The sequence below is a fragment of the Ursus arctos genome, unplaced genomic scaffold (genome assembly GCF_023065955.2).
Source record: "Ursus arctos isolate Adak ecotype North America unplaced genomic scaffold, UrsArc2.0 scaffold_4, whole genome shotgun sequence".
In the NCBI taxonomy this organism is placed as follows: Eukaryota; Metazoa; Chordata; class Mammalia; order Carnivora; family Ursidae; genus Ursus; species Ursus arctos.
Window position 1 is genome coordinate 30,231,338 of NW_026623056.1, and position 27,332 is coordinate 30,258,669.

A 27,332-nucleotide genomic window follows, 5' to 3' on the forward strand; every position below is an offset into this window, starting at 1 on the left:
CTTTTGATTTCTTCTTTGGCCCATTTATTATTTAGGAGTGTACTGTTTAATTTCCATACATTTATGAGCTTCCCAAATTCCTCTGTTATTAATTTCTAATTTCATTCCACTGTAGTTACAGAATATACTTTGTATTATTCTTAGCCTGTTAAATTTACGAAGTTTTTGTCTTTTAATGGCTTAGCATAAAATCTATCCTGGAGGAGAATGTTCCATGTACACTTAAGAATATATTCTCTAGGGGCGCCTGGGTGGCACAGCGGTTAAAGCATCTGCCTTCGGCTCAGGGCGTGATCCCGGCGTTACGGGATCGAGCCCCACATCAGGCTCCTCGGCTATGAGCCTGTTTCTTCCTCTCCCACTCCCCCTGCTTGTGTTCCCTCTCTCACTGGCTGTCTCTATCTCTGTCAAATAAATAAATAAAATCTTAAAAAAAAAAAAGAATATATTCTCTAATGTTGAATGGGATATTCTGTAGTTGTTAGATCTAGTTGGTTTATGGCATTGTTCAAATCTTCTGTTTCCTTGTTTATCTTCTGCCTAGTTCTATCCATTATTCGAAGTTGGGTGTTAAGTCTTCAACCATTACTGTTTAATTGTCTATGCCTCCCTTCATTTCTGGCAGATTTTGCTTCATGTATTTGGGAGCTCTGTTGTTAAATGCACCTATGTTTATAATTCTTACACGTTAATCATAGACTTTTTACCATTATAAAATGTCCTCTTTGTCTCTAGTAGCAATTTTTGTCCTAAAACCCACTTTGTCTAATATCAAAAAGCCACTCTACCTCTCTTTTGGTTGCTACTTGCATTATGGGTTTTTTTTAATTCCTTTTACTTTCAATCTATTTCTACCTTTTGATTTTTTAATCCACTTTTATAATGTCCAACTCTTGACTGGAATGTTTCATCCATTCACATTTTTAAATCCAATCTCATTAATTATTTACAGAGCAGATTTACCAATGCCACTTTACTTATTTCTATATGTCTCATGCCCTTTTTTGCTGTATTTCTCCTTTACTCTATCATCGCATTAAGTGAATGTTTTATACTGCAGGACTTTAATTTCTTTAATGATTTTCACTATTTGTCAAGTGATTTGCTTAGTGGCTACTCTAGGACTTACCATGTACATCTTTTCAGAAATAGCTTCATATTTATACTAACTTAATTCCAATGAGCTATAGAAACATTACTCCTATAGAGCTCTATTGCTTTTCTTCCCTTTTTGTGGTATTGTTGTATACAAATTACATTTATAAACATTACAAACCCCAAAATACATTGTTAAAATTATTACTTTTCATAATTTTATGTCTTTTAGAGAAGCTAAGAGGACAGCAATTATATTTTTATAAGCTTTATTAATATTAATTCTTATTACTTCTGGCTTTCTCCATTTGTTTCTATGGATTCAAATTACCATCTGGAGTCATTTCTTTAGCCCAATGCAGTTTTGCTTCCATCCACCTCCTTTGTGCTGTTATGAAAAATATATCTTACATTTCTACATGTTATAGGCCCAACAATACATTAGTTTTATACACTTGCTTTTTATCAGTCAACCAAAACAGAGAAGAAGAAAAATGACTGTCTTATAATTACCTTTCCTGTTGCTCTTTGATTTTTTTGGTATGGATTCAAATTACTGTCTAGATCACTTGTCAGCCTAAAGAACTTCCTTTAGTATTTCTTGTAAGATGAGCCTGCCAGGAACAATTCTCTCAGCTTCTGCTAATCTACAAATGTCTTTATTTCACCTTGTTTTTGAAAGATAGCTTTGCTGATAGTTTTTTCTTTCTTTGAGCATTTTGAACCTGTTGTCTCACTGCCTTCTGATTTCCACTGTTTCTGTTGAGAAGTCACCTGTTAATCTTATTGGGGTTCCCTTATAAGCAACAAGTTGTTTTTCTCTCGCTGGTTTCAAGATTTTCCCACTGTCTTGGTCTTTCAGAATTTTTAATATGATTCATCTATTTGTGGATCTCTTGCATGGTTATTTGGAACTCACTGAGCTTCCTGGAGGAGTAATGTTTTTGAGTAAATTTGGAAACCTTTCAGCCATTATTTCTTCAAATACTTTTTCTGCTCCTTTCGTTCTCTCCTCTCCTTCTGGTTCTCCTATCATGCATATGTTGGTGTGCTTAAGTGCTCCACATTTTCCTGAGGTTCTCTTCATTTTTCTTCTTTTTCCTCTGTTCTTTGGGTTACATAATCTCTATTGATCTAGCTTCAAGTCTGCTAACTTTTGCTTCTGTCAGTTCAAATCTACTGCTGAGCCCCACCAGTAAATTTTTTATTTCAGGTATACTGTTCAATTCCAGAAGTTCCATCTTTTTCCTCTTCTTTACAATTTCTATTTCTTTATTGATATTGTCTATTTGATACATCGTCATATCTTCCTTACTTCTTTAATCATGGTTTCCTTTAGTTCTCTGAACATATAGTTATAATGGCTACTTCAAAGTCTTTGTTAAATCTGACATCTGATCACTCTCAAAGGCAATTTCTATTGCTTGCTTTTCCCCCTAGTATGTGGATTACACTTTCCTCTTCCTCTGCATGTCTTGTATTTTTTTGTTGGAAATTGGACATTTTAGAAAACATATTAAAACAACTATGAGCACTGATCTGCCCCCTCTCTCCTGGGGCTGGTTATTGGTATTTGCCTGTTTTCGTGTTTGTTTCTTGATTGACTGGATTATTTTACTAAAATTTGCATCACCTTTTCTCCCATAATCTGAATTAATCAATCCAAGAAATGTTGTGTTCAGTCCTGAATGCCTCATTTGAAGAATACTAACAAACTAAAGCACACACAGAAGCAACTTCCAGGATGGGGAGGGTTTCAAAATGTCACAGAAAAGGCTAAGGAAACTGATTATATCTAAAGTCAATCTGAGTAATAGGATAAAAAAGACACAGAGTTGCTGATTTCAAAGTTCTGAAGTGCTATTCTGGCATAGCTGAAGAGCAGAGAAAAAGTCACAGAACTTAGACAAACAAGTTGGTAATACATGGGATTTTTTAAACAAGCAACTCAACAATGGCATATGCTACCTTATACGATAATGAGGCTTCCATTTTTAAGCAGAAGTTTTCTATCTGTCACAACTGTTGAATATGGTATTTCTTGTTTGAGAGGGTAGGTTTGGTAGATAATCCCATTTTCTGTGATAATCAAGAAACCTGGCCTTGAATGTAGCCATTCTGACATAATGCAAAGCACTTCACATGTACATAAATATATATTACAAATAAACTATTATTCACCTCTTGAAAACAAATTATAAAGAAATATTTAAGAAACAATTAAGAAAAATTATTAAATATTTCCCTAGCAAAGAGTTCCTTTGAGACTGCTATTTAAAAGTATTTTCCTGATTTAGTCACATATCTGGTGGATTACTGTATAAACCATTGGGAGAATTACTTTAAATTTCTATAATCTCTCATGTACTTCTGTTAAAATATTAGAATAAAGTAATTCCTTTACAAGAGTTACTCAGTTCTTACAAAAGTCTTTTTTAATGAAATAAATGAAACTCACCAGAAGAAATCTTACCAGAACCTTTATAGTCAACAGAAAATGCAGATGTGACTCCATTGGCCGACCCCAGTTCACACATGGAAATTTGATAAGGGGGCCTCAGCTTGATTTCCATCTGCATGTCAGACAGATTTATCTTTGTTGAAAGAGACCTGGGATTATTATATCGCTGCTTGGTCCTCTGAATGAAATTATCTATGTAAAATAAAAAATAAATTTCCTTGCAGTCATTTGTTAATTAAATAATTTGAGAGTGTGACATTTATGGAATAAATTCTGCAGATCAACAGTTTAATTTGTTGTCCAAAACTATTCAATTTGCTGTGGAATATTCAAATATTATTTGTGTTTAATAGTTAATATATCATGGAGTCATCAGTGTTTCACTCTAGAAATTATATTCTAGAAATAATTATAAATAAAATAAAGATTTAACACTACATGACTGTGAGATATTTTCTATTATATTCACTTCAAGGAATTACTTTAAATTTTTACAAACCCCCCCAAAACAGCTTTAATTTTAAACCAAAGTCTTCGTTTTTATAGGGATTCATTTCTCATAAAATATCAAGTCTCTCTGTATTTACCAATTATAAGACATAAGAACATATACTGTAAATTGCATGTTCTTATAAGCCTGTTTTTTTATTGCTTACACCATTAGAATGTATGTTTTAAACAACAAATTTAATGAAATCAATAAAAGACATTTTTCTAAATATCTTCCAATTTTACTTTCATTATTTACAACTTGGTTTTTCTTTTTTCTCCTAGTACACCAGGAGTCAAGCAAACTAATGCCCAGAGGCCAAATTGAGCCTGCTGATTGCTTATGTAAATAAAGTTTTATTGGAATATAACTATACTCATTCATTTATGTATTGCCTATGGCTGCTTTCAAGCCACAATGGCAGGGATGAGTAGTTGTGACAGAGACCATATGGTCCTTAAAGCTTAAAATATGTACTATCTGGTACTTTCCAGCAAATGTTTGCCAACCTCCGTTCTACATTAAGCAGACTATAAAAGATTATCACATAAACACAGAACTCTGAATCTCTGGCTTATAAATTTCTCATTGAGAAACTGTCCTCTGGGATTGATTCTTTGTGCCAATAATCACAATCCCCTCCGCAGCCCAAACACATTTTTTTTCAAATAGGCACCTAAATGAAGAAGTTGCTATAATTTTTAGACCATTTGTCAAATTATTCTATCAAAAGCAAGGTAGGAGAATTTTCTGAGTTTTTCCCCTGGCCCCCAGTATTATATGAAAAATCGCTTATGACTGGATGGAGACAGGATAATGAAAAGGAAAAAAAATCAGGCCCTTACCAAATTCAATGAAACAGTATGGTCTGACAGCAGTATTTGTCTTCATCATGTTATAAGTAGTAATGAACTCCTTCTGAAGCTCATCCAGGAAAGAGAAGGCCAGAACATTTGGGTAATTTTCAGTGCACAACATCATGTAGCTCACTCCCAGAGAGCTAATAAAACTATAGTGTAAGAAACATTGGTTTTAAAATTTCAAATTAAACCAAGGTAACTCGTTGCTTCAAAAGACTGGTTCTATACACCATAAACTGCTGCTACAGTGGCAATGATGATATTAACGTTTATTATATATTCCAGCAAAAAAAATTAAAGAAACCAAATATAATACTACTTTCAGTTGCAGTTAAAAACAGTAGACAAAAAAAATAGAATGTACCTACAGATGGACACACACTATAATTCTAACACTTCAGTTATTTATCACGGGGTAGAAATCAGGGGAAAGTATATAAAAATATGTAAGAGTTAGATAGCTTAACATTTAACTATCCAACCTAGTGGGGCTTAATCCTGTTTGAATCAAGAACTCTTCAGAGAGTCTGATTAAAGTTATGGACACTCTCCTCAGAAAACTGTCCAGACACAAACCTGGCACACAATTTCAGGTTGGTCACTGACCTCCTGATGTCACCCACTGATTTTGGAATCAAATCCTCTACTTCACATAATAATGAGTTATGAACCACTGGTGAAATGAGATAATTTAGGAGTTTATAACAACAACAAATAAAATAAATGGGGTAGAAAGGCGAACTTGTGCTTACAGCAGAATGCTGAGCCCAGACTGGTAAATGTGTAGGTAGTGACAGAACTGGAAAAAAATCAGCATTTTGCAACCAACATAGTAAAGACTGGATCAAGCAAGGACAATCAATGAACAGTGAATCCAGGTGGAACTTTTGGCGAGGAACAGGACATTTTGCATGGTTTTAAAATGTCTTCCCATGGATTACTTATTTGTTGCAAGGGGACAATATTTATTATACAGCAGAAACTAAACAACATCTTGGCTGAGTACTCTAACATTACTATTGAGGAGTAGATGGACTTCCTGTGCCTTCAGCTGTGATATCCTCAGAAAGACATAACAGCTACATAGTAGTCCAGCCAAGAATGCATAATCTGAATCTAATCATGAAAGAAATCGAAACGATCAACGTTCTATTTTAAAAAGGGGGAGCTATATTCTTTCAAAATCTCCATGTCGTAAAAAAGAAATAAAGGCTGTGTAAATGTTTCTGATCAAAGGAAGCTAAAGAGACACAACTAAATGCAATACCTAAAACCCTAGTCTGGATCCTGTGCCAGAAAGGGGGAAAATGCTATAAAGGACATCCCTGGGGCAACTGACAAAAATGGAAAACAGGCAGTAGATTAAAGTAGGATATCAATAATTTTAGAGCTGATAACTGTACCATAGTTAAGAGAATATCCTTAATCTTAGAAAATACACTTCAAAGTACCAAGGAATAAAGGGGCATGGTATTTTAAGTTTCTCTCAAATGATTCAGAAAAAATAAATCAGGACAGAGAGGTAGACAGATAAAAACAATATACTAAATGGGGTAAAATGTTAACAAAAGATGAATCTGGAAATAGTTGTTATGTATATCATTCTTATTTATACAATTTTTCTCTAAGTTTGAAATTATTTCTAAATAACAAGTTAAAAATTTTTTAAACTTCTACTTTAAGCACTAAAATGTTCAAATTAGCTATGTTCTCTTGAAAAAAAAAAAAAAAAACTTCTACAGTGTATCACCCCCTACAATAAGCAGAGAATGGGACGCAATTGACCCCTACTTAGTGACTCATCTCAACGTTCTCTTATAGAACTGTCAGTGTGGCTCGTCTGGATCGGGCGCAGCAAACAGAGCATAAAGGTTATCGTCTCCCGCTCCCATGAACGACACTGCTCACCTATCACAGCAATCTTTACTGAACAAACCCGGATGCAAACTGGAGTCCCCCTCACCTCTTTTTTCTCTAATAATGTAGAAGAAAAATTAATTATTTTAAATTTAATATATAGAATACATTCACATGGTTCAAATTTTAAAACAATGAAAAATGAAATACAGTAAAGTGTCTTATCACTACCTCCACCCAAAGATACCCAATTCTCTGTCCCTCAAGCAACTCATGTTGTTATTTTTTTTAAGATTTTTTTTAAAGTAGGGGCTCCTGGGTGGCTCAGTCGTTAAGCATCTGCCTTCGGCTCAAGGCGTGATCCCGGTGTTCTGGGATCGAGCCCCACATCAGGCTCCTCCACTGGGAGCCTGCTTCTTCCTCTCCCACTCCCCCTGCTTGTGTTCCCTCTCTCACTGGCTGTCTCTCTCTGTGTCAAACAAATAAATAAAATCTTAAAAAAAAAAAAAAGATTTTTTTTAAGTTATCTCCACACCCAACGTGGAACTTGAACCTACAACCCCAAGATTAAGAGCCATACACTCCACCAAGCCAGCCAGGCACCCCAACTCATGTTATTACTAAATTCTTATGTATCCTTCAGTAAGAGTTCATGCATCCCTCCCTCCCTCCCTTCTTTCTATTTCTTTCTTAAAAGACCATCCAATGCAGCCAAATAATATGGGGTTGGCACCAATTAATCACCTATTATTAATGGTGTGGAGTATACTACTGGAAAAATTGTGCCGGTTCTATAGCTGTCCCCATCTCTACCATGCTCCAATTCTGACCTACCTAATCCTACTCATCCTTCTTGGACTTAAAGTTCCTCCCAGAGCACACAGTCTAAATTGATCCCATCCTGGGACACCTGGATGGCTTAGTCCATTGAGCATCAGACTCATGATTTTGGCTCAGGTCATCATCTCATGGGTTGTGGAATCAAGCCCCACACTGGGCTCCACAATCAGTGGGGAGTCTGCTTGAGATTCTCTCTCCCACTGCCCCTCCCCCCTTGCTCACTCTCTCTCTAAAATAAATAAATTCTAAAAGAAATAAAATAAAAATAAATTGATCCCATTCCTATGGTTGTTATATCATAGTAGCTGTTATTTTTCATGTAACTAACCCAATTTGTAATTATATATTTATATGTTTATTTGTTGTATTGACTTTCACTAGTATCTGTGCTCCATAGGTGCAGAGATAATTTCTATAGGACTCATCACTGCATTCTTAGCAACTAGAATGTTTGGTGTTAGTACACAATAAGTGCTCAATAAATTAGTGAATAAATGAGTACAAAGATAATATCATTCATTCACTTATTTATATACTAATTTATTGAGTATATTGTGTACATATAATTGTACAGCCCAGCAGTATCTACACAAAGTATCTACATAAAGCAGAAATTCAATAAATACTTGACTAAATTTTACAGAACAGAATACAACTTTACCTCCTCTTCCAGAAGGCTTTAGGGTTCAGGTCAGTGAGTTTTCAACATGCCTCTACTTTAAAGACAGAGATGTTCTCAGATACCATGTAGAATTACTCACCTATAGATGTCTATACATATATGTTAGATATGTCTACTGTCTTTTTATCACGGACATTACTAATCCTCATACATCTTTTCTCCACTTTGAGCACAATTCTTAAATTACCATTGTTTTCTTCCTACTTTGCTCTACTTCCTTTTTATTTCCCTTCTACTCCTTGGTGTTGGTACCAATGGGCCAAGGAATTTATCCAACTTCATTACATCTTTGGTTCCTCCCCTAGCACACACACCAGGAACTTCTTCAGGGCCTTCCCTGAAGTATGTCTTCAACAGGTAAGTTTGACAGAAGTTCAAACTCCAGATAAGGGGTATTTACCCCTTTCAATCGCGTCATTAAAAAGCTAATTCTATCATGTATCCAAGCAGGCCATACCTCAAGTGATCTCTAAGATCCAATAAAATAAGTGGTTTTAAACATTAAGCATTTTCTGGTATGTGATTTTATTTATGAACGGTCAAAGAAATTTTACACATCACCAATTAAACACTGACATTATTAGGACAATTGTAGCCTGCTGTACCAAACTAAATAATTAGTGAAAGCAATGATCTTCCCCACAGCAAATAACAAAGCACCTAGCATATGTCTAGCATTCTACTCTGTAGGCTCTAGTTTCAAAGACAAAATCTCTGCCTGCCAGGCAACCTGCAATACAGTGCTGGAAATGCACTTAAAACAACAATATACAAAACAAGAAACAACACTGCATTTTTGTAGCATGCTGAATGACAATGTATATGGCAAACTATTAATAAATTGAAATAGTAATAATTAACATTTGCATTACATATAATGGTACATTCTACAATTGTACCATCACACAGAAAATCTGTCTACCCTCTGTAGCCTCATTTGCCCAGCTAGCTTTCATGAGTAAAGAAAAGTTCTCCGGTAGGACAGGCCTTCTCTGTTAAAATTGCTAAGTATAAGAAAAATATTATTTTTTAAAAATTTATATATATATATTTTTATATTTTATTTTATTTTATTTTTTAAGTAATCTCTACACCCAACATGGGGTGTCAAACTCAGAGCCCCGAGATCTGAGATCAAGAGTTGCATGCTCGGGGCGCCTGGGTGGCACAGCGGTTAAGCGTCTGCCTTCTGCTCAGGGCGTGATCCCAGCGTTACGGGATCGAGCCCCACGTCAGGCTCCTCCACTTTGAGCCTGCTTCTTCCTCTCCCACTCCCCCTGCTTGTGTTCCCTCTCTTGCTGGCTGTCTCTATCTCTGTCAAATAAATAAATAAAATCTTTTAAAAAAAGACACCCAGCCAGGTGTCCCAGGAAAAATATTTTTTTTGAAACAGAACTTCCACACTGAATTCCATTCTCTAAAATAAAGCATTTAAACTTTTAAATATAAAAATAAACTTGACAGGGATGTCTGGGTGGCTCAGTCAGTTAAGCGTCTGCCTTCAGCTCAGGTCATGATCTCAGGGTCCTGGGATAGAGCCCCGAGTTGGGCTCCCTGCTCAGCGGCAGTCTGCTTCTCCCTCTCCCTCAGCTCCCTCCACCCAGCTTGTGCTCTGTGCTCTCTCACGTGCTCTCTCTCAAATAAATAAAATCTTTTAAAAATAAATAAATAAATAAACCTGACATTATGAAAGTGAGTATATCTTATGGACTTTACTATCACCAAATATGTCTAATAGAAAATAAAGTGAAGACAAGACTTTGCCATCATTGGGACTTAGGGAGGTAAGAATCAGAAAGAGAACACTTAGTGTCCACCATGAGCAGCATTCTCCCAGGAACTTCGTATTTTCTCACTTATTCCTCTCTTATGGGGCCAACTTTCAATTATCCTCCACTGGTGAAGAGCTAAATTATGAATACATTATCCCATAAATAAAAGACCCATTTTAGCCACTAATTTTAACCTCACTATATAAGAAAATATTTATTAATATGCAATGTGCCAGTTGATAGCAATTTACAGCAGTAAGCACAAGGAGAATCAGAGAATTTTAAGTGGGCAAAGGTGATTACACCATTGAGCCTTGGATAAAACAGAGAGCAAGCAAACTTTGCCAATGACATCCTTCATTTCCTTTTCTGCAGTTAATCTATCTTGTAATTCACCCTTCCCCACTAACCCTAACACTTCGCATCACAGAGAATGAAGATCTCTTGACTTTCTTAATCAATCATAGATAATCCTTCATTTACCTCTACGTGGTATCCCAAAACTTTACTGCACCTAGAACTCATTTTTCCACACTAAGAGTAATGAGATTCCTAAACGAGTTCATAAGAGCCTGTTTAACGTATGTGGTGCTGAAAAGCTGTAGATTTTACAAAAAGTAGAAGAGTAATATGGCCCTAATAATGAGACAAAACAGTAAAGCAGGATACATAGGTTATCTTCTTCCCCCGAGTGGTTTGGTAGCTAGTGGAGGGTTGCATGTCCCTGCCATAGCCCCTCCCCACCAAATACCTAGTCTCCAACAAGACAATGCTGTCTCTTTACCCATACTCTAGTATTATTTCTCAACCAAAAAAAAGGAGAGGGGGATAACTTTCACTTAATTCTCTTCCCTGGTTAATTTTTCTCTCCATAAAAAGTAAAAAGAATTTGGAGAATTATACACATAACCTGTAGAGAGAGAGGTTAAAGGTAAAGGGAAGCAACTCTTTCTTTTACCAGAGAATAATGTGAATGCTGAAGCCAAAAGACTATGGTTCAGATATACCATTTATTAGCTTTGTGACTATGAACAAGTTTCTTCACATCCCTAAGTCTCAGTTTCCTCATCTGTTAAAAAAAGGGGGGGGGTAGTACCATAATGGCTATCTGCCCAACATCTCATTTCTCCTTCCCTTTGGGGAATTATTTCCAGCCCTACTATCTATTTTATATGACTTTGGTAAAGCTGCTCACCCAAGGGGTAGACATGTGATCCAGGATCCAACTAAGAGTACCTCAGCCCTCTGACGACAATGCTATTCCAGAAATGTGCCATGACACAGCAAGGCTAATAAAGTCCTTTCTATGAAACATGGAGGAAAGGGGCTGCTCAGCAGAAATGAAGTATGCCTGCAGCTAGCTGCCCATACAGTGTTTTCCATACATGAAGAATACCTATCTGCAAAAGGACAGAAAGTGGAGAAATGAGAGAAAGATTCCTGACAACAATATCTGAGTCCCTGTCTCCAGCCAATTCAGAAGCCCTCCTATCCTTCACAATACCCTTTTTTTGCTTAAGCTGGTGTGAGTTGTTTCTGCCCTCAAAAAGGGAAAGAGCTCGATATATTAACCATTCACAGAACTGTTGCAAAACTGAACAATAAGAAAAGCGCCTGGCAACTGCAGGTACTTAATAACTGGGTCATTGTTGAAGCTGTTATTCCCGTAATCAGAAAACAGCACCAAAGAGGGAAAGAAAAGCACTGTCAGAAACTAAAAACAAAAGGTAGGTAAGCCTAAAATAGCATTCCTGGCTGGAGGTAGCCATTTGTGGACTAAGATGGAGAAATTAAAGACTCAGGTAGAGAGAACGGATAAGGCTCATAGACCTTATCAGACTTCAAAAGAATTCACAGTGGAAGAACTAAGAAATCTTATTTCTTGCGCTAAAATTCACAATAGAGTATGACTGACCTGCCAAAGTGGTTTGTATTTTTATAAGATCAGTATCTCAATGTTTAAAGAGATCTCAAAATGTACCACTATGATTTTCAAACCCCCAAAACCAATCTCAAAATTTTAAGATCTCATATGACACAACTTAATTTCATATGGTTCATAATTATTGCTTTCGTCATCGTTGTTTCCTAAGTTCTAACTAGGTTTATATATTAAACATTTATGACAGTTTAAGGAAAGTATCCTTCAACTTATGAAACAGATAAATTCCTTAAAGTTTGACCCAGAGAGAACTGTACCATCACTATGTACAGTTGACCCTTGAACAATGCTGGGGTCAGGGATGCCAATATGGTGCATAGTCAAAAATCAGCATAACTTTGACTCCCCCAAAACGTGACTACTAATAGCCTACTGTTGACTGAAAGCCTTACCAATAACACAATCAACACCTATTTTGTATGCTATATTATATACTGTATTCATACAATAAGGTAAGCTAGAGAAAAGGAAATGTTATTTTAAAAATCATTAGGGGGGCGCCTGGGTGGCACAGAGGTTAAGCATCTGCCTTCGGCTCAGGGCGTGATCCCAGAGTTCTGGGATCGAGCCCCACATCAGGCTCCTCCGCTATGAGCCTGCTTCTTCCTCTCCCACTCCCCCTGCTTGTGTTCCCTCTCTCGCTGGCTGTCTCTATCTCTGTCGAATAAATAAATAAAATCTTTAAAAAAAAAATAAATAAAATAAATAAAACTCATTAGGAAGAGAAAATACATTTATAGTACTATATTGTATCTATTGAAAAGAATTATCTTAGAAATGGACCCGTGCGGTTCAAACCATGTTGTTCAAGGATTCAACTGTAATATGAGAAGAAATCACAAAACTAGAATATGCACCCCCTAACCACCCACTAATCTACAGGCCAAACTGAAGTATTTTGGAGAAAATGAAGACTTCACTCCATGACACTCTGAACACTGCTATACCCCCAAAACAGCCATCCCTCATTCAGCAGTTAGTATCCCAGGTGCAAGGCATTGTGCCAGCCTAAGCTCCACAGAATGGGCTCCATTAGCTAAACTGAAGTAGCCAGCCACGACAATCTGATGAAGTTCATCATTTTTCCAACACACTGGGGCTGGGGAGGATTAAAGGAATTTTCTTAATTTTATTTTTTTCTTTTTTTTTTTTAAAAGATTTTATTTATTTATTCGACAGAAAGAGACAGCCAGGGAGAGAGGGAACACAAGCAGGGGGAGTGGGAGAGGAAGAAGCAGGCTCATAGAGGAAGAGCCTGACGTGGGGCTCAATCCCAGAACTCCGGGATCACGCCCTGAGCCGAAGGCAGACGCTTAACCGCTGTGCCACCCAGGCGCCCCCTAATTTTATTTTTTTCTATTTTTAAATATATTTTTTAAAAGATTTGAGAGAGAGAGTGGGAGAGAGTGTGCGTGCAGGAGCAGGGGGAAGGGCAGAGGGAGAGAATCTCAAGCAGACTCCCTGGTGAGCACAGAGCCTTTTGAGGGGCTCAATCCCACCACCCGTGAGATCGTGACCTGAGCCGAACCAAGAGCTGGGCACTTAACCAACTGAGCCACTCATGTGTCCCGGAATTTTCTTTATTTTAAAATGTTATTCTAATTTTTTTCTCAAACTCTGTGGTCTTCCTCTACCTATTCAACTAGAATCCAGTGTGAGGTACCATCTGATTTAGCATTTAATTATATACCTAGCTACTTTGTTTTGATTCTCAGTGGTATTCTGCAAAGAGCACCTCAATTTTTACAGAAATTTGAAATCCACAATGCTAAGAGATACGGAATCATTTAGAAGCCAGAACAGATCAAGCATCTCAGTGAGCTAACTATATAGAGAAAAGATATAAAAATTTAAAAATAAATTTAAAATAAGAAAAATATAAATGATAAAACAATAAAACAAGTTGTACAGGCAATCTGTGTAAGGAGTGAGTCATAAGAGAATGAAATAGTAGTAGCAAGGAAGAAGGTGATTCAAAAGAAGCAGGCTCTAAGCCAGGCTTGACAAGGCAGACGGGCAGCCTGGTGCCAGTTTCGGACTGTGCTATGATGCTACGACTGCAGATCTGTGAGTTTTATCTGACAAGCTCACGGGTAGTTAGAAAAAGAGGTGTCACAAGAGAACTTTAAATAACTCAGGTAACATATAACTCCCAATTTAAAGTGACTTTATAATTCAGTCTAAATGTGTTGTCATACAGCATGAAAATCTCAATAAACTAGGAAACAACAAGTCCTCTAATCAATGATAGAAAACATATAAAGTCCAGGTTCTCGTCAGGAACTAGAACTAAAACTTCTCTGTTGTTCAATCCTTTTTAAAAACTTAGTTACAAAAATAACATGCACAGAGGCTTTCCTATGTGTGGTTCTGAAGGCCATGCAATCTATTTATTCCTTTAGACATTTCTAAATTGTAATCTTAGATCAGGCCAGATTAGACCACTGCTGATTCATCTCACTCCTAAACTGTCTCATACAATTGCTTTTTGTATCATGTCATTTGCTTACACTAAGGAATATTATAAGAAAAATCATAAAAAGCTCATTGTTATGGCTGCTGGAAGAATGCTATCCAAATGCTGTCCCTTTTTACGTATATCAGGTCTCAGGAACATGAAGAGCAATGTTTTTATCCAATGGACACTGAATCCTGTAAATGATTCATTATCCTACTTTGTTTTGGCCACAAGGAAGTTCAAAGCAATATTTCCAGCCCTTTTCCAACAAATGAACAGACTATGTAGTTTGCATCTCCAGAAGGAAATGTTACTTCAGTTTATTATTCTCCTATCTTTATCTCTACTTTCATGGATTCTCTTTCCCGTGCTCTTGAAATTTTTTTTTTTGTAAAGTGCCTCATAACCTTTGTGGAATAAGACGGGGTACAAAGAAATAATACATAATCTAGAATTCAAAACAATTAAGCAGAACTGGAGGGGTGTTAAAAATTTACCATATGATACTCTTAAGAGAGTAAGAGAGAGGAAGAAAAATATTTGCAAAAAAATTGTTCTTTCCAGTCCCGAATATCTGTCAGAATTAATATATATTCAAACAATCTTCTATAATGTTGACACAGGTCTACAGCATTACACAATATCAACTGAAACTCAGAATAATGACCAAGGGTACTAACAGAGCCTACTAAAATGTTGCAAGTTTTTCTCCATAAAACAGAAATAAGTTAGACATAATTTTAGATAAATTTTAACCATCATCACCACTACATTTTCCAGTTAAACCCTTTAAAAACTCAGTTTAGGATAAAAGCTCGTTATCTTACCATTACCTAGTTGATCTAAGAAATTATGGACATTCTCTAAGGTTCTATTCTGGGCCTCTCAGAAACTCAGTGGGCATTTCTACTCTCACAGTTTCAACTTCTATGTGAATGATTCCAAAATCTCTATCCTATCACAACTGGGCTGCCTAATCACAACCTCAAGTAAAATATTCAAAAATCGTGCTTAGTTACCTTTCTCTTCTTCCTCACCCCCATAAGCAACCATTCCCAAAGAGCTCATTCTGTCCAATTCCAAGGCTTCGGTCATCTCTGGCATTCCATCTTATCAGGCTTAACCATTTCTTTTGAAGTGTCTTTGTGACTGGCATTTCCTTTTTCATTTGCACTTACATCCTACTAGGTCAGGCCCTAATTATAAGTTAATCTCTCTCAGACTTCCCATTTCACCTTATATATCACTGCCTCAGCATTGTTTTTTAGCAAGTCACTTCCCTCAAACCTGCAGTAACAGCTTCCTATAACCTATTACATCAAAGTGACATCCCTTGGTCTGAACTTGCAGGGAAATCCAGGATCCGGCCCCACACTAATTACCTCACACTTCCTGTAACTATCCATAAATCACCATTCACTACACCAGGCCAAACAGGTGACTACACCTCCAAGGCCAAGTCATTCTTATTCTGCCTCCCGTCTCTACACCTGGAATGCCCTCTTCTCTATCTTAGCCAAATCTTACTAATTCTTCAGGACATGACTCTTGTCATCTCAATAATGAAGCCCTCTCCTAATTATATCCCTTGTGAACTTTGTCTTTATCTGATATCCTTCTGTATGCAAAATCTGTGTCAAACTGCTCAAGAGGTAATTGTCCTGTTTCGTGCACATGCTCTCCAAGGGGGTCTTATCTATTACCATAGTTTTAATTATAAACTATAAACTGACCCCCAAATCTAAATCTCAATACTTGTCCTTCTTCACTAAACTTCAGACTCACACATCCAGCTGCCTACCTAACAGTGCCTCCTGAATGTCTAATGGGCATCTCAGACTTAACATGTTCAAAGAGAACTCTTGATTTTTATCAATGAAACACACATCCTCCAATTTTACTATTTCAACCTCATTAGCCAAGTAATTATGGACATTCTCTAGGCCAAAAATCTAGAGGTGACTCGATTATTCGCTTTCCCTCACATGCCACTACAATCCAGTAGGAAGATTTGTTACTCCCAAAACACAGCCCAAATCCAACCACTTCTCATCATTCCCACTCTGATTCAAGTTACAAGCATCACCTCTACCTGAATTTCTTTCAGTCTCCTAAATGATCTCTCTACTTCCACTCTTTCTCCCTTAGAGCCCATTCTTCATACAGTAACCAGGATGATCTACTCAAAGCCAAAATCACATTATATAACTCTCAGCTTAAAATTCTCCAATGGTTTCCTATTACATTAGACTCAATCCAAACTCCTTATCACAGCCTAGAAGGCTCTACATAACCTGTCCCATTCTTATCTTTCTGACCTCACCTTCTGCCACCCTATAATCATCCATATTGCTTCAGCATCTCTGGTTTTCCTTCCATCCCTTGGTCAGTATCAAAGGTCTTCTGCACTGGCTGTTACCCTGCCTTGCTCTTCATCCACAGCATCCTTCATGTGACCACCTTTTTTCCCATCTTTTAGGTCTCTGCTCAAATATCACCCTTTCAGAGAGGCCCTGAACTATCACAAAGTCACTCTATCCCATCGCCCAGTGGAAACAGAGATGTGCTATCCTCTCTCACGAGAATGTAAACTTAAGTTCTTTGAGAGCAGGTATCATGTACAATTTTTATATTTCCCAAGACAGTTTGCCTGGGTATGTAAGAACACCAATAAATACCTAGTGACCAACTTATAAAACACCTGTGATCTGCAAAACTATAAAAATTTCTAAAGCCAGATATAAACACAGAGAAACTCCAAAAAGGGTGATGACATGATGACTACTGTTTAGTATAAGTTCAGAACCACATGATTCTTGACTTGAGCACTTTCCTAAACTAACCAATCACTACTTTTTACGGCAACCACTTAAATTTCATGCAAATGGCAACCACTAGGCAAACAATTCTAATGGAGCAAACTGAAGTCTTACTTAATGTTATAATGTCCAGTTTTCAGTGTACATCTATCAGGAAGCTGAGCAAGTTTCTTCGAGAGCATTTTAAAATACTTTCTGCACTCCTGCACGCCTGTGCCTTGCTCATAGTCAGTAGAAGCAGAAAGTGGCAGCCCATCTCTGACACGAATGACTGACGCAGATAAAATCATAGACATTTCAACCAGCAGAAGAGACCTAAAACAAAACGAACAATTTGGGTTAGATAAAAAATGAAAGCCAAACCTGATAAACAGTGCAAAAATGTTTAACTCACTAATAATCAAAGATTCACTAATTAAAACAATCACATACTACACTTTCCTTAACAAATTAGCTTTTAAAAAATAATTGTTGGGGCACCTGGGTGGCTCAGTCGGTTGAGTTACCTTGCTCCTGATTTCAGCTTAGGTCATGATCTCAGGGTCCTGAGGTCCAGCCCCATGTCAGCCTCTGCACTCAGGGTGGAGTCTGCTTGTCCCTCTCCCTCCCCCTCTGCCTCTCCTCCAGTGCACACACGCCCTCCCTCTCTAAAATAAATAAATAAAATATTTTTATAAATTAAAAAAAAACAACACTTGCTTCTTTCTGGCATTCTTATAAGTATTTGCAGAATAAATACTGGAATAAACACTATTCTCAAAATAATTTGGCGATATGCAACAGAGTTTAAAAATACTGATACCATTTGACCACAAGAGCAATATAAATATATAACCCTACCCTAAGGGAAGTAATCAGATTCAGACAAAATTTTCAGTAGAAAGGCATTCTTTCACAAAAATAACCAAAAACAATCTAAACATCCAACAATAGGAGAATGGTTAAATTATAGTACACCCCTATGATGAAATATAATGAAGAAGAGTTATGTTTATGAAAAAGAATTCAATAATGTAGTAAAATGCTTACATATAAATCAGAAAAAAAGCAGGATAAAAACTGCAAATGTTATTTTCTATAAAGACAAAGAGAAGAAGGGAGGAATAAAAGGAGAAATAGATATCAGAAGGAAACATGCCAAAATTATAATAATGCTTATCTCCAGAAAATAATATTATAGGTGATTGTTATTTTATAATTTCCTAAATTTTCATAATATTCCACAGTGGGTATATATTACTTTTATAATCAGAAAAAAAATTTATTGGGGTGACTTTGTGGCTCAGTCAGTTGAGCATCCAACTCTTGATTTTGGCTCAGGTCATGATCTCAGGGTCTTAAGACTGAGCCCTGTGTCAGGCTCCCCCCTCTGCCCCTCCCCCCCAGATGCATACTCCTTTCTCCCTAAAATAAATAAATGTATCTTTAAACAACAAAAAAATTATTTATAATAAGTCTTAAAGCTAAAGGAGAAACACTGGTTTTAATATTGTTCTCAATTTCTTTACCAGAAAATAAATCATAATGGCTTCTTTTATTATATTCTGATCAAGCTTCACAAAAATAGATAGAAGGACTTCATAGGCTGGGTGTGAAAGAAATCAGGTAAACAGAAACTTTGCTAAAAACTATACAATGTTGCTCAAATTTTCGCTTGTATAGAAACCATTGAAGTTCGGTTAGAAATGCAGATTTCTGAACCTCCCCTGCCCCAAAATTCTGATCCACGGACTATGAGGTAGAGCTTGAGACTCCTCCATTTTTAACAAAGTCCCAGGGAATTACTATGCTTAGTGTCTACGGATCATACTTTGAAAAACACTAAATTAAAACATGTTCACAGTCTGAAATTAAGTGATAACTCTTTCTTGCCAGGCTTTCAGAGAACAATGCCACTAAATACTGTTTCACTAGCAATAGGGGAAATGGTGAAAGTTGAAAACTCTGAAGACAATTTCATAGGCTTTTTTCAAGATGTCGTATCTCGGAGACTAAATCTTCACCTGTCCTGTTCAGAAAGCTCAATATTATCTCATTCCAAAAATGAAAAACTGAGTTTATTATGTATCAAAAAATGCCAAAGAAAACCAACTGGTACCAACTTTGGAAATTAGTACTATAGTTCCTCATTTTCATAGCTGTGTAAAGTTGCAATCCGTCTACTCATGATGATAACTGACTGACATGAAAAATTAACCCAAATAACAAAGTTAATGCATTAAATTTACTCCCCCTTTACCTCTTTTTATGAGATAATTAAAGGAATAGCTAGGTATTAATATGTCATTACTATTTTTCACCTCCATTCATTTAAAAAGAAAAACCCAACAGGAATTAAATCAGCCTTTACCATAATGGGATCTTCTAATGAAAGTACAACATGACATATTCAAGTCATTTTTTTTCCCCCTATTCAATCAGTTTCTTTTCTCTTCCAAAAGCAGTAGCAAGAGAAAGCTGGGATTCTTCAAGGGATAATATCTAAACTACAAAACCTTTTTTAAAAATGTTACTATGTTTTATTTAATTATTAAACCATAATTATGAGATTTAGCCCAAGTATAAGAAAGCAGGAAAATGTCTTACTTCGTACCCTTAGGCATTTATTACTTAAATATAAAATTTTTTCTTCTTGAAGTTTACTGCAACACAATGACTACTCTGGGAATTAACATGAGGGCAGGGTTATGACTTACAGTTTCCAAACACCCACATTCTTAGTATTTAAAAGTAAACTGCATTCTTTTATGCTTTATCTTTCTAGGATTGCAACAGAAATATTAGGAATAATCTTAATTATAGAGTGCCAATTTTCATGTAATCTTCAGTTACTCTTTTCTTTTTTATGAATTAAAAAAACCTGGGGCGCCTGGCTCAGTCGTTAAGCGTCTGCCTTCGGCTCAGGTCGTGATCCCGACGTTCTGGGATCGAGCCCCACATCAGGCTCCTCTGCTGGGAGCCTGCTTCTTCCCCTCCCACTCCCCCTTCTTGTGTTTCCTCTCTTGCTGGCTCTCTCTCTCTGTGTCAAATAAATAAATAAAATCTTTAAAAAAAAAAAAGAATTAAAAAATCTAAATATATGATTCATACTTCCTAAAACATATACTAAGAAACAAATACCAACCTGTAAGTTCCATTCATTTAACAAACATTTATTGAGTAGGTACTGTACACCAGGCACTATGGGAGACATTGGGAATACACAGTTCCTACCCTCAAGAACCATCAATCCAGAATTAAGAAATTCAGATGAAAAGAGCAAATACAAGTTGTGTCACCCACCACTTAACTGGAAAACTATAGTTAGATAAACTTGCATTTCAGATATTTCTAATACACTTAGGCTTGTAACCAAAAGCACAACACAGCACTGATAGTCCCTGTCAAGATTCTTAAAAGGTTGTCAGAAAATCGCTTCTACTAGTAGATAAAATTCCTCTGAGGAGAAAAAGTTAAATTTCTTCCTCTCAGAGTCATTGGACCTAACATCCAAACCAGTGAGCTAGCAAAAGAAACTGTCATGGCTACCCATGAACAATGTCAGGCCTGACTAATTTGTAGATGGACTTCAATCACTTTAGGATAAGCAATCTCTCCTCTATCAACTACTACCTCCCCTCTTTTCTGTTTCCACCCTGGATTCTTAAAGCAGTTCCTTAAAAAAAACAAACAAAACAAAACAAAACAAAAAAAACCCACTCCAATCTCATCTGGACTATGCTAGTAGAATGTTCACATAAACGCCAAGCTACCGTTAGAATACCCTTAGAGTGTAGGTCCAGTGGTGGTTGAGAAAACCAAGGAAGAATTGATGGAAACTGAGGAAATCAAGAGGTTAACATTTGCATGGGAAGATTCATGAGCAACAGTAGTTTTATCAGGGCCACAGATATATTTTTAGGCCATGATCCATTTTTCCTCACCTTTTACACTGAAAAAAATACATATGTCTTTAGACAGCAGAAAACTCACAAGGAATCTGAGTACTGACCTGTATATTCTTTCCTCAACAGCAACTGCTAAATGAAAAAGCCCAAATTAGAATCTGGGTAAGTCTGGGAAAACATTTATGTGAAGACTGAGGAAAATAAACTACCGCTACGCCAATGGTTAGCAACTGTTTAGTCCCAGGATAACAGAATGCTGACCTCTGCTTCAGAACCTTGTGAGGTAATGGCAGTAATTAACAAAACCAACATATAAGTCCATTTTATATTTACTTTACAGCAAGACGTTTTCATAAAAGATAAAAACATTTCATATCGGGTTAACCACTCATATCTTATTTCAATTATTTCCCAAACTTAAATCATCCAAGTACCATTTTCAGAATTCTTTTTTATTTATTCGAGAGAGAGAGAAGCAAGGGGAGAGGGAGAGAGAGAATCTCAAGCAGACTCCATGCTGAGATAAGAACCTGATGCAAGGCTCAATCTCATGACCCTGAGATCATGAGCTGAGCCAAAATCAAGAGTCAGCTGCTTTACCCGACTAAGTCACCCAGATTCCCCCATTTTTAGAAGTCTTACCGTATCTACATCTCACCTGTACTATTATTTACCTAACGTAGGTCTTTCAATTGACTTATTTTTTTGCCCTATCCTTAGCAATATCTGTGAAATCAGTTTTGAGATGTTAGAGGTTTTTCTCCTAATTAGAGACTTTTTTGTTGTTGTTTCATCTAAATGTATGTGTGTTAAATTTTTTGGAAAATTATTTTTTAAAATGTTCATCTACTTACCACTCAAAATTATCTTGCATGGGAAACACTACCTTGGTACATATTTTATTGAAAATGCTAGCTGAGATCTGTGGGAATTGGGAGCGGCGGTTACTGGTGGAGAAAGCTATATTAATTGTGATGTGGGAGCAAGATTGAGAGAAAAGGGAAGGACTTTGCACAGCCATAGGTTAATAGAAAGACACCTGAAAAACAGCTTGAAGAGGAAAAGGGGAAAGGATACCAAAGGCAATCAGAATTTATTTTGCAGCTTCGCCTATGCCCCCCACTTACCAACAGCCTTTAACACTCCTATTACAGGTGCTTGTACTACACAGTATGTGTAAGACCTCAGGCCTACACATGTGGGTGTTGTGGGTATAATCTACCCACAACTAGGAACAAGGCCCCCAACACATGCACGAATGTGTCAGTCCCCAACAGTTATGCAGCACCTCACAGCTTACAAACAGTGAGGTAGGTATAACCTCCATTTTACAGATGAGGAAATTGAAGGTCCCTTTCTCAATGACACACTGCAAATTTACAGCAGAACTGGTGCTTAAACCCAAGTTTCTTGTATCTCTACGTCGCTGTGCTACATCGGTCTTCTGAAACCAACAAGGGGCAAAAACCCAGTGATTAAGAAGCTATCTAGCTAATTTTGAAATAATAAAAGACCACCTTACATTTTCTTTAAGAGGCAGTATAATAGTTAACAGGATGGACTCTGGAACAGATGCCTGGGTTCAAAAACTGGCTCCACCATGTGTTAACTATAAACTTGAGCACCTGTAAGATGTGGTCACTAATAGTATGTCTCTCATAGGATTATTTTAAAAATACTAGGGGCGCCTGGGTGGCACAGCGGTTAAGCATCTGCCTTCGGCTCAGGGCGTGATCCCGGCGTTATGGGATCGAGCCCCACATCAGGCTCCTCCGCTATGAGCCTGCTTCTTCCTCTCCCACTCCCCCTGCTTGTGTTCCCTCTCTCGCTGGCTGTCTCTATCTCTGTCGAATAAATAAATAAATAAATAAATAAATAAATAAATAAATAAATAAATAAAATAAAAATACTAATAGTATCTACCTGATAGGGATACATAAACATCACCTTGAAGACCAAAAATACAATATTATTATTATTATTAATTGACTGCCCTCTATTTACCAGGCACTTTATACACTACCTCATTTAAGCCTTCCGATAACCTGTGAGAGAGATATTATTAGTTCTATTTTACTTTTGAGGAAATTCAAGTTCAGAAAAGTAATTTATTCAATTGCTAAATTTGTAAGTGACAGATTTAAATACATGCCTAACTCTAACCACCCAATGAGACACTGCCTCACAACATTTCCAAGCTTCCTACTCAAGTATATGGAAAGTCACAGACACCCCTTTGGTAAGATCTGTGTTTCTTTTAAACATCAATATACAGATTTTTAAAAATCAGTTCATACACCAAAAAAAAAAAAAAATCACTGAACTGATACCATGGTTCTCAACATAGGAAACGTCCAGATGTCCCATTAGTTTAGGGCATGGTCACATGTCAGATTCAAATACTGAACTACCTTCAATAATGGAAAGTATAGGTACTATTTCAAGTACTGCCTAACTCCTTATAATCTCAGTATGTGAACAAATTCAGAGTTGAGAAAAATGGTTGTTCCACCTGTTAGCTGGGATCACAACATCTCGGGTCTGGCGGCTGACACTCTAGCCCTGGACTTTGCCTTGGCTGTATACGCATAGGAGGGACTGGTTCTCAAGCTCTCCAATCGCCCCAGCGGTTGATCCAGGAAACTAAGGCGGAGGAAAGTCCAAAGCTGTTTTCCCTGGCAGAGAGATTCAAGTCAGCTGGAGCTCGGCCTCTTATTCCGGAGCCCTCTTCCACCTGTCGAGCCAATTGCCCAGCCTCCTTTAAGTCGCATCGCTCCCAAAGTGCCATTAATAGGGCCTTAAAAGGTTTCTGTTGGCGAACGCGGGCAATCTCTGGGCTCAATGCCCATTAAATCCGCACAGAACGCAAAGTAAGCCACTAGTTCAAATCCCACCCTACCTTGAAAAATAGTAAATGCCGCGTCAAGCTCTCTGGGCCACCTAAGTAGCCTAGGTGGATTACCGTGTTTCTAACAACTGGGCGCCAGGGAATGCCCCCCACTGCTGGCGGCCCACAGCGACTGTCCCTTCCCCGGACCCCTCTGCTTGGGCTTCCCCATACCCAAGACAGGTCAGCCGAGGGGCAACCGCCGCTCGGGCGCACCCACAGCCCCCCTCAAGCCGAAGGGGACGAAGCCCCCCCCCCCCAATCCCACCTCTCCAGAGCTCGGAGGCTCCAACCACCAGGCTCCCGCCCCCACCGCACGCGCTGGGTTCCTGCCCAGGGGGAGGTCTGTAGTCATGAGGGCGAGGGCCGCGGCGGCTCGCAGGGAGAGCGAAGGGAACGCCTGCCAGGGGTTCGAACGACCCTAAAAGGGGAGGAACGAGAACTGCGAGAGGTCAAGCCGTACCTGCCGAGCCGGGACCCGCCGCTTCGAGTGACGCGACCCGCAGTGCATTGTGGGGGCCAGGGAGTGGCCTTTCTGCCGGGCAGCCCCGCGTCCAACGTGGCTGGCGCCCGACGGGATCAAGCTCCGCCCCCGTCCCTTCGGCTCGCCCGGGCCAATCAGGTTCTGTGGGAAGAATACGCTGATCCGCCCCCTCCTGGGGGCCCGATGTAGTCCCGCCCCCATCCAGGAAAGATTGGCAGCTCTTCACGCACCTGCGCCAGGAGGCTGCAAAGACCTTTGGTGACAGTGACAGATAATGCTGTCTCTCACAAATAAAGCTAATCTCTCCTGCCTGCTGCCTGTATCTGGAGGCAGTTTGTCTCTCACGCGGCACTACAGCAAACACTTATCCAAGCAGCAGGGGGAGAAGCCCCCTCTGAGTGAGCAGGAAAAGGGCTTGCCCCATCTATCACCGCACAAGAGGAAGCACCTAACCTTGGCAGAGAAATGCCAGATGCAGACCCTGCGGCCCCTTCCAACCTTTGCATGGGCCATGCATTGTTAAATAAGCACTTAATGACTGTGTACTACGTGCAAAGCACGGTGTTAGGCATTGGGTTACAGGAAAGAACATAACACTGGATGGAATCTAAAGCGCGATAGGAGCAGGAGACGTTAAAGCATAAATCATTACATAATTACAAATTGTCATCAGTACCAAGAGGGAAAATTAGTAGGTATGATGATGGATTAATTCTGGACTATCAGGGAAGATGTCTTTGAAGAAGTTCCTTTTAAGTTCCAGGCATATGAAAGAGCCTAAAAGAATGTTTCAAGCCAAGAGAACATTAAGTGTTAGGTTGCTGGGGGCATGAAAGGACTTGGTGTGTTCTAGGAACTGAGAGGAAGTCAGTGTGGTTGAAATGTAGGGAGCCAGCCTGGGCTGAGATGAGACAGAGGCCAGACCACGCAGGCTCTTATTGGTCACATAATAGATTTTAGACTGTATTTGGGAAGGTATCCTAAGGTTAATGGGCAGCTAATAGAGAATGTTGAATAGGATCTGATTTACATATTTAAAAGCTCACTCAGGCTATTTGTGGGAAATAGTTTGGAAGAGGGCAGGAAGGGTTGCTGAAAGGCCAGGTTGGAGGCAGTTACATTAGTCAAGTCCAGAGATGATGGTGGCTTGAACTAGGGTAATGGCAGTAGAGACAGTGAGAGTTGGATAATTTCAAGACATGTATAAATGAGAGGTGGAATCCAGGGGACTTAATAATGGATTGGTTTTCTGGGAAGAGTAAAGAAAAGAGGAGCATGAAGAATGACTCCTTAAATAACCAGAAGGATTAAGAAGCCATTTACTGATTCAGGGAACATAAAAAGAGGAGCAAATGGCTTTGGATACAAGTTTGAGATGCTTACAAACAGAGGTGTCAAAAAGATTTGAATGTGTAAGTCTGGAGTTCAGAAGAAATGTCTGAACTAATTATTATATAATTTGTGGTTATTGAAGTGGGTTAACCCAGCAATTCCACTCCTAGGTGTATATGCAACAGAAATGTATTCATGTGTTCACCAAAAGACATATATAAGAATGTTAATAGGATGAATAAATTTTAGAATATTCACATAGTGGAATAGTATACAGGAAAAAGAATGAACAATTTACCAGTATACACAAAACATGGATGAATTTCACAGTCATAAAATTGGGTGAAATAAGCCAGACACAAAAATTGTATATTATATGATTCTACTTTTATAATATTCAAAAATAGACAAAAATAATACATGGTAATAGAAGTTGGGATATTGGTTATCCTTAGGTGGTTTTAATGTTTAAAAAGGGCCACTAAGGGGCTCCTGGGGTTCTAATACTGTTGTTCTTGATCTGGGTGTTGGTTACACCAGTGTGTTCAATTAATGAAAATTCATCAAGCTGTACACTTAAAAATTATGCACTTTTCCAATATGTATTTTATTATTCAATAGAAAGTTTATATTTTAAAAATGTTATGGGTGATCCAGCCACGAATAAGTTACTGGTACCGGACTAACCTTCCTATGACAAACAGTAGAAAACTGGACCAAATCTATGAAAGAAGTGTTTTCAGACATTGGACAATAGGCATACTGGAAAAAAGGAAAATGAATAAGATGAGCCCAAAGATTTCCTCAGATTTCTTTCTGGAGGTATTTACCTAAGCACAGGATAGAAGAAAGCCAAACAGATTATATTACTCCTGCTAAATGAGGAGAGAGAAATTGGATTAGGAGACATTGAGGCAAGTTAAATGTGCGGGGGCAGAATACCAGAGAAAGAGCTCCAGAAATACACATAAGGATCTCCAGGAATCTTCGGTGTAGGTTTAAGGATAAACTTCATGAGCCTAGTTAAATGAAAACTACTGGGGGAACTGTACAACTGAACAACTACTAGAGCTTGAATAAAGTTTGGAAACATTCAAGTTCTGACCAGTTGGAATGAAGACATCTTATTAAACACCTGGGATGTTTGGTAGGGAGACCTCAGAAAGCCCACACTTTAGAAATAAGGCTAAACTAACCCAAGAGTAAAGCCTATTCTATCCACCCAAACAAAGCTGAAAAAAGCTTATCTGCAAGTAATTAACTGCTTGCTTGAATGAAACTTAACAATCTTTAAATAAAGACAAAATCCAGGAGCCAAAGCAGTAATACCCACAATGTCCATTATCCAATAAAAAAATTTACTGTATATGTAAAGAAGTAGGAAAATGTGAACCCTGAACCGAAGAAATATCATTCAACAGAAGCAGATCCAGAAATGGTGAAAATGATGACATTAACAGGAACTT

At 37.9% G+C, this 27,332-nt stretch overlaps 1 protein-coding gene across 4 annotated transcripts in view; it reads right to left on the minus strand.

Annotated features, from left to right (window-relative positions):
• SEC22A (SEC22 homolog A, vesicle trafficking protein) overlaps window positions 1-24,585 on the minus strand; it is a 64,803-nt gene extending 40,218 nt beyond the window's left edge. For 2 of the 4 annotated variants that reach the window (XM_048215229.2, XM_026494925.4), the window contains exons 1-5: window positions 24,514-24,582; window positions 23,676-23,838; window positions 17,391-17,591; window positions 4,892-5,055; window positions 3,554-3,748 (exon numbers count right to left, since the gene is read on the minus strand). In XM_048215229.2, coding sequence (XP_048071186.1) covers window positions 3,554-3,748; window positions 4,892-5,055; window positions 17,391-17,572 — 541 coding nt within the window. In that variant the 5' untranslated portion in view covers window positions 17,573-17,591; window positions 23,676-23,838; window positions 24,514-24,582. Of the gene's footprint in view, window positions 1-3,553; window positions 3,749-4,891; window positions 5,056-17,390; window positions 17,592-23,675; window positions 23,839-24,513 lie in introns of all 4 variants that reach the window. The other 2 variants (XM_048215230.2, XM_026494952.4) reach the window with 1 other exon arrangement.
• Between the last annotated feature and the right edge of the window lie 2,747 nt (window positions 24,586-27,332).